At 55.5% G+C, this 7,350-nt stretch overlaps 1 protein-coding gene across 1 annotated transcript in view; it reads right to left on the bottom strand.

Annotated features, from left to right (window-relative positions):
* Positions 1-4,967, bottom strand: part of HIF3A (hypoxia inducible factor 3 subunit alpha) — a 24,241-nt gene extending 19,274 nt beyond the window's left edge. Inside the window, exon 1 of the mRNA XM_069088238.1 lies at positions 4,863-4,967. Coding sequence (XP_068944339.1) covers positions 4,863-4,888 — 26 coding nt within the window. The 5' untranslated portion in view covers positions 4,889-4,967. The remainder of the gene's footprint in view (positions 1-4,862) is intronic.
* Positions 4,968-7,350: the final 2,383 nt, after the last annotated feature.

Below are 7,350 nucleotides of genomic sequence, written 5' to 3'. Positions count from 1 at the left end.
CTGACATTCTCTGTTCTAAGCACCCCCTTCTCCCAGTTCTGACATTCCCCATTCTAAGTACTTCCTTCTCCTACTTCTGACATTCTCTATTCTAAGTGCCCTCCCAACTCCGACATTTTATGCTCTGTTCTAAGGACTTTCCGAAATCTGCTGTTTGCTGTCTTTCTCTCCCCCCTCCCCCATACCACTACCTGTCTTTGTCCCAGTGCATGCCACCTGGATTTCTGGCTCCTCTCCCTATCTGCTTGTCCACTCTGCTCCCTGCCTGGCCCTAACTCCACACCCTAACTTATCTGCTGTTTACTAGACCAGGAGAGGTCCCAGAGCTGGCAGTGAGCCAGGAGCCCCTGGGGAGGTACTGAGGCCCCAGAAGACGGGGTTAAAGGTCTCAGGTCTTGGGAAGGAGGGGTGGGGGAAGAGGCTGTCTCTCCTGTAGGTCTCAGGAGAGGCCCCCACTCTTTTCATCTCCTTTTTAGCAGAGCCAGGAGCTGGAAGAGCAATGAAGACAAACCCCCATCCCTGGGGGAGGTGAGAAGTGGCTGGGGTTAGCAGACCTCTGTCTGGGCATGGGGTCAGAATGCCCTGGGTTCAAGTTCCACCTCAATCACTCACTACCTGGGTGAGCCTGGGCAAGTCACTTAATCTCCCCAAACTCAGTTTCTTTATCTGCAAAATGGGGAGAGCAGGAACCCCTTTCTCACAAGACTGTTGTGAGCATTAAGTGAAATAAAGCCTGCAAAGTACCTGCCAAATCCTCAGCGTAGCTGTTAACATCCCAACCCCCTGTAATCAGTGTGGCCAAAGAAGCTTGAAAGGAGCTTAGAATGAGTTTCCATCATTGAATTTCTACCTGGACAGGGCCTTAGCTCTTCTCTAATCTAGTCCCCTGCCTTTACAAGATGGGAAAACTGAGACCCAGAGGGTAGGAATAAATTGTTCATGGTTACTGATATAATACAGAAGCAGCAGCAGAGTGAGGGTGCCAAGTCTGGTCCTCAGAACCTGAACATCAAGGGCTGTGCAGGCTGAGGGGATCCTGGGGTCCTACCCTGTGGGTGCCCCTCTCAGTCCTGCCCCAGGAGCCAGGGTACTACTTTCCTCCTTAGTCCAAGAGGGCGGGGACACTCTGCCTCAGAGTTGGCAGCAGGGCAGACTCCAGGGGAAAAAAAAATCCCTCTTTCCCACTCGTCTGGGATTACTATAGAAAGGGGGTAGGGTGGTGGCCTCCCCTAGCCTGAAGTGGGTGGGGCTGGGAGCTCCAGCTGGCTCACCCTCCCCTCTGTGGTGGGCGGCCAGGAGGCCCCCATTCCTGGGAGGACATTCTGTTCTGTTCTGACCGTTTGTTTTCCTGCCCAGAGGGTGGGGGTGGGAGGGACAACCAGAGCCAGGGGGGCCCCAGACAAGCAGGAACAGGGCAGTAGAGGAAGGGAGGAGGGAGGACCTGGGACAGCAACACAAGCCGGGAGGCCCTGCCCCCTCTGGCAGCTGCGGGCCTGGCAGGGAGGAGGGGCACCCCACAACCAGAATTAGAAAGGCTGGGAGGGATGGTCCAATAAAGGGCTAGATTGGGAGTCACAATCTGAGTTGGAAACCGAGCTTAGCCACCTACTTACTACCTGAGTGGTCTTGAGGAAGACATCGTACTTTCCCAGGTCTTAATTTCCTAATATGTAAAATGGGAGTGGGAGGAGATGAGATGGGAGACCCCTGGGAGGGAGGGGACCTCACTCTTGGCCTCAGTTCCCCCCCCCCTCACCGCCCTGGAGCATGATGGGATGGGGTCAAAGGAGCTCGGCCTGGTGGCAGGAGAGTAGAAGACCCTTGGGGGACCCTAGGCAGCTGTGTGATCTTGGACAAGTCATATACCTCCCTGAAATCTTACCTCAGTTTCCTCTCTGAAAAGGAAGACAATCAGACCTAGGCTAGCGAAACAAAGTATCTAAGAAAGGCAGTTGTGAAGAAAGAAAATACACTGTAACCTTAGAGAGGGGAAGGAACAGGGCCCACTAAATAGATCTCTGGGCTGAAATCTCTCCCAGCTCTGATAGTCTGGTTCTCAGGGGCCTCCCAGCTTAGCCAGGCCATGTTCTAGGTTCTCAGGGGCCTCCCAGAGTGGCCATGTCATGTTTTAGGTTCTGAAGAACCTCCCAGCATTGACATACCATGTTCTAGGTTCGCAGAGGTCTCCCGGTACTGATATCTGCATTCTAGGTTCTTAGGGGCCTCCGAGAGAATCTCAGTGCCAGATTCAAGGTGCTGCTGACCTCGTCACACACACACACACACACACACACACACACACAGACACACACACAGACACACACCTCGAGAGATTTTCTATCTCCCCCAAGGGTTTGGGTCTCCTTTCCTGGGCCTATCCTGAGTCAATGGCTGAATGTCAGTGGCCTTGGGCAAGAGCATGCCTCCATGGGTACCCACGTGGGCCTCTGCGTACCCATTCATGATTTGGTCTGGGTGTCTGGGTCCATTTGGCTAGGGAACCCACCCATCCTACTGTCAGTTCTCCCAGACACTCCCCTTTCTGCCCCGCCCTGGCTTCCTCTCTTCCCTAGGCTGGCCGGTCTCCCTGCCTGGCTCCCAGCCTGGCCCTTCTCCGCCTCTTTGGCCCTGTGCCCAGCTGGGACGTGCAGCTGGGGGGGCCATCGCCCTCCCCATGTTCCAGCTGAGAACAGGAGGCGGGGTCAGGGAGGCCCTTGGCAGAGGCCAGGGAAAGGGGGGAAGGGCAAGGAGGGGGTTGCCTCTCACTCAGCCCCAAACAAGGAAAGACAAACCTCCCCCCACAGAAACACAAGAGTCTTGGGGCAAAAGACCACTGAAAAAGGGAGGGGAGGGGGCATCCTCACAGTCCTGAGCTCCCTGGCCTCTGGCCCCAAAGACCAAGGAGGAGAGGGTGGGTGTTAAGCTGACTTCCTGGGGCCCAGGGCTTTAGGGGTTCTATGCTAGCTCCTAGTCCAGACAGTGGGGAACCACTAATGGATTTATAGAAAATACCCAAGGGTGGGGTAGGTGTCCTAGATACCCCTACAGTCTTTCCGGAGATAGGTATCACCTCATCCCCATGGACAGGGTTAAGGGGATCGGCAGGCACATCCTTTTCCAAGTATGTCAGGAAGAAGATGGGTACCCCAGGGGATCCCCATCTCCTGGGTGGCAGCTCCTCCTCCCAGCAATCAGTGCCAAGCCTGCTCCCTGGGCACTGTGCCTACTAGGGAGTCCTTCACTACATGCCCCCCTCTTCACCCAAAGGAGGAACCTACCATTCGGAAGAGGGAGGGAGAATAGAAAAAAAAAGGGACCGTCAATCCACCCACCTCTCCAGGGCCCACTCACCATTGCGTGGATCCCCACCACTCGGGGCAGCCTTCAAGACCATCCCTGGTCTCCTTCCCCCCACACTGGTGCCTGTGCCCCCAATCCCCATCCGTCCAGGGGGCCTAGGCTGGGGGTAAACAAAGCCAGAAGAGAACAAGCCGTTCCTGGCCCTGAGTGCGAGTTGTGAGTGGGTGGTGGCAGCCAAGGGGTAGGGGAAGGGGGGGGAGTGGATGACAGTACAGGAAGGGGCTGGGCTCCGGGGTGGCTTGGGGGGAAGAGACACCCCAGCTCAGCCAAGACGCAGGGTGGGTGGGGCTGCACCCAGCCAGGCCCGGGCGCCCAGGGGAGGGGCCAAGTCTGCCTCCCCCCTCCGGGGGGTGTTCCCTGCCAGGGTGAGAGCCAAGGCTCAGGATGGGGGGAGGGAAGGGTGGACAGTAGGGGCGGGGATGTCTAAAACATGGGAAGAGATCTAAGCAGTCCAGGAAGCACAGGGGAAAGAGGTGGAGTCTGGAGAGTCACCGGACCCCCTGGGGAAGCTGCTGTTGACACCAGGTACCCCACTATCTGGCTTATGGCAGGCCCATTCTGCTGCACCTGCTACGTTATAGAGTTAGCTTTGAGCACCCCCTCCCCCAAACCCCATTGCCCCTAGAGGAGAAGCTGACCTGGAGGGACAAGGCAAGGCTCTGCTATCTACCCTTAGGTCCAGGGTTTCAGAAATTCCTATGCCTCAGACCCCCAGACTGTTGGGGGGACCAGGAATGGGCCACATCCCTGACACTAACGCGGTGCTTTAACTGCCCTCCTCGGGATCCCGGGGAGCTGGTCCAAGGGTCCCCACAGACCCGAGTCGTAGAGCTAGTCCTACCTTTCCTGGGAAAGCTGGTCGTAGGGGTGGGGGCAGAAAGGTGAGGAACTTGGGAAGGACAATCTGGCCTTCTTGGCTGTAATGCGGGAGATTCCAATCTTCCACCCAGATTCTATTCCCTTATGGGGTTCCCTGACAGCTGTTTAAAGGGACTTCACCCTAATTACAAGGGGTGCTCAAATAGCAGCCGCCTCCTCTAGGGACCCCATACCTAGGGTATACCTTGCTCTAGGCGGGATTTCCAGGTAATGGGAAGGGGGGAACCTCATCCTTCCAGGTCCTAAGTAGGGCAAAGTCCTGATTCTTCCCCCTGGGGGACCCAGGGAGCTGCTCAAAAGACTGTCCTGCAATTCCAAGGTGAGCCAGACTTCAGCTCCACCCATAGCAACTCCAAGCCTGGGACGTTCCAATCTGAGGGAAAGAGGCGACGACTACACCCCTTTGACTCGAAAGGGGAGTGAATCCCCACTCCTGGGGGTTCCCAAAAGTCTGGGAGGGATTGATTCAGGGGTCCCCTTCTCCAACCGGCCCAGAAGGGGGCGCCCCTTGACCAGGGTCTTCAGGAGTTAGGGCAGATCCTGCGCACTCTGGGCGCTGCAAGGGGGCTACAGCAGCCTCCGGGGCACCCCCTCCCCGCCCGCGGCTTGCCCTCTTCCCATACCTGGATCTCTGCAGCCCCCGATCCATGGCTGCCGCCGCCACTGCCGCCTCTGCCGCCGCCGCCTCCGCCACTGCAGAAGCTGCGGCCCCGGGCCCCGCCCCCTCCCCTCCCGTCCCCTCCCCTCCCTCGGTCCGAGGCGCCCCCTCCCCAGCCCCGCCCCTAGTGCGCCCCCCGCTGAACCATTGGCCGCCCCCTGGACCCGGCTTCCCTCTGCCTCGGGGATTGGCTACATGGACCGTCATTCAAGAGTGGGGGGGGGGGGAGTGAAACAGAGGGGGAGGGGGCGCCCCTCTCTTCCACCCCCATCCCCCATTCCAGTACAGACACACCCCCTCCTCCAGCTCGCCTGCGTACCTCTGCCTGTCCCACTTCCCCCTCTGAGCCCCTCATCCCTTCCTTACTTCCCCAACCATTCCCTGGCTTTCCTACCTCCCTCAAATACTCCAATACTGCGCCCCCAGTCACCCCCATCTCGCTCAACCCTTTAAGCCCTTCTGTGCCTCCCAAGCCCTCCCTCCCTCCCTTTCCCACCTCTTTCAGCCTCCACTGATTCTCCAGATCCTCCTCCTTTATCCCCTTCAGCTCCCTCAAAATCCTCTTCACCCCCAACTGTCCTAACCCCCATCAACTCCATTAGTGCCCTCAACCACTCTCACTTTTCTCAATCCCCTGTTTGTCCCCAACTTTTCCCTTTGACTCAGCCCCCTCTCTGCCACCAGCCCCCCTGCTCCCCCAAATACCCCCCAATTTCTCCACACTCCTTAATCTTCTCCTCAGTCAATCCTTCCCTACTTCTTTCTTTTTTTTTTTTTTGGAGGGCAATTGGGGTTAAGTGACTTGCCCAAAGTCACACGGCTAAAAAGTGTGTCAAGTGTCTGAGGCCGGATCAGAACTCAGTTCCTCCTGACTCCAGGGCAGGTGCTCTATTCACTTCGCCACCCAGCCTCCTCCCTCCCCCCCCCCCCCCCACCTCTTTCAACCTACTCTACACCAAGCACTGCCTCAGCCCCGACTTGGCCTCCAACTGCCTTGTCTTCTTCCACTAGGCTCCTAATGCCAAATCTCCCCCAGTGGATCCTGCGCTTGGGCTTGGAGTGTTGACAGGCATAAATTCAAAATCAACTTCACACACTTATCTGTGTGACCTGGCCTAGCCATTTAACTCCAATCTGCCTCAGTTTCCTCAAATGGGCACAATAGCCCCAACCTCCCAGGGTTATTGTGAGGATCAAATTTGTAAATAAATTGCTTTTGTGAAATGCTCGGCACTTAGAAACTTAATACTCATTTCCTTTTTTCCTCCAGTGCCCTCAATTCTTCCCCCATCTTCTTTTCTCTACTTTTAGCCCGTTTCCTCATGCCTTCCACTGATCCTACATAGGATCTTCCCAGCCTGTGTGATCTCAATCAGGCAATTCAGCTTCTCAGCCCAGATAGACTAGATGTTCAGTGAGCCCTTTTTCTTCTCTAAATCTTAAGAAATCTCTGTGCTTTCACCTTTCCTCCTCCCCTCCAGCAGCCCCCATAGACCCTGCTCTGCTGCACCCCCTCCCCATTTTCTCCCCCTCACCTCTACAACTTCTTCCTTCTAAAATAAGCCTGGTGGGGTAGAAAGGCTCAGATTTGCAGAAGATCTGCCTTTGAAACTCAGCTCTGTAAGTGACTCTTTGCAGCAAGTCATTTCTCTCTGGACCTAGCTTCCTTATCCAGCATTTCTAAAGCTCCTTAGTCTGCAGACCGTGCTAACCACATCTCATCTGAGTCACTCAACAACCTGGTGAAGGTAGATGCTACCAGTATGACTACCCCATTTTGCAGATGAGAAGGCTGAGGTAGAGAGTTTTAAGACCCGCCCAGCAAGCAGCACAGAGGCAGGGGGCAAAATTGGAAGGCAGGTCTCCCTGGCCCCTAGTTGAGCCTTTCATGCATCCCACCACCACCACCTTTACAGAGCTGAAGGAGTACATTGTCTTTCAGTCAGTCACAGTGGGTTTGAGTCCTGCTCCCAACCCATGCTAGCTGTATGGCCCTGGCCAAGTCACTTGCTGTCTCTGACCTTCAGATTCTCTCTCCTGCAAGATAAGAATTATAAATACGCTTTTCCTGTCATGTCTGAGGCAGGCATGCGGCAAATAGGAAGTAGACACAGAAATCGGAACTATTTTTATTATTCTTCTCACCTCCCCCCACTCCCACCCCCACCCCCATCTATTGGTATGCTGGCCGTTGTGGAGCAAGGAGGGATGAGATTAGATTGGGTGGGTATTTACAGAACAAGAGTAAATGGGGATGGGGGGAGGGATTACGTAAAAGAGAGATGGAAATGCTATTAAACATAAAAAAAAGAACCCCCCCCCCGAATTTGGGATTGGAAGTGTGCTTTATATATGGGCAGCAGGGGCAAACAGCGTTTGATTTGTAACCTTCAGTACGGCAGCAAGGACTAAGCCTTACTATACGTAATGCTGAAGGTGGGAAAGAGACTGAG

Source organism: Petaurus breviceps, unplaced genomic scaffold (assembly GCF_028583685.1).
Source record: "Petaurus breviceps papuanus isolate PSGF00001 unplaced genomic scaffold, PetGlider_PUasm1.0 185, whole genome shotgun sequence".
Lineage (NCBI taxonomy): Eukaryota > Metazoa > Chordata > Mammalia > Diprotodontia > Petauridae > Petaurus > Petaurus breviceps.
Note: the sequence above shows the minus strand (reverse complement) of the source record. Positions and strands in the feature narration are given on the sequence as shown.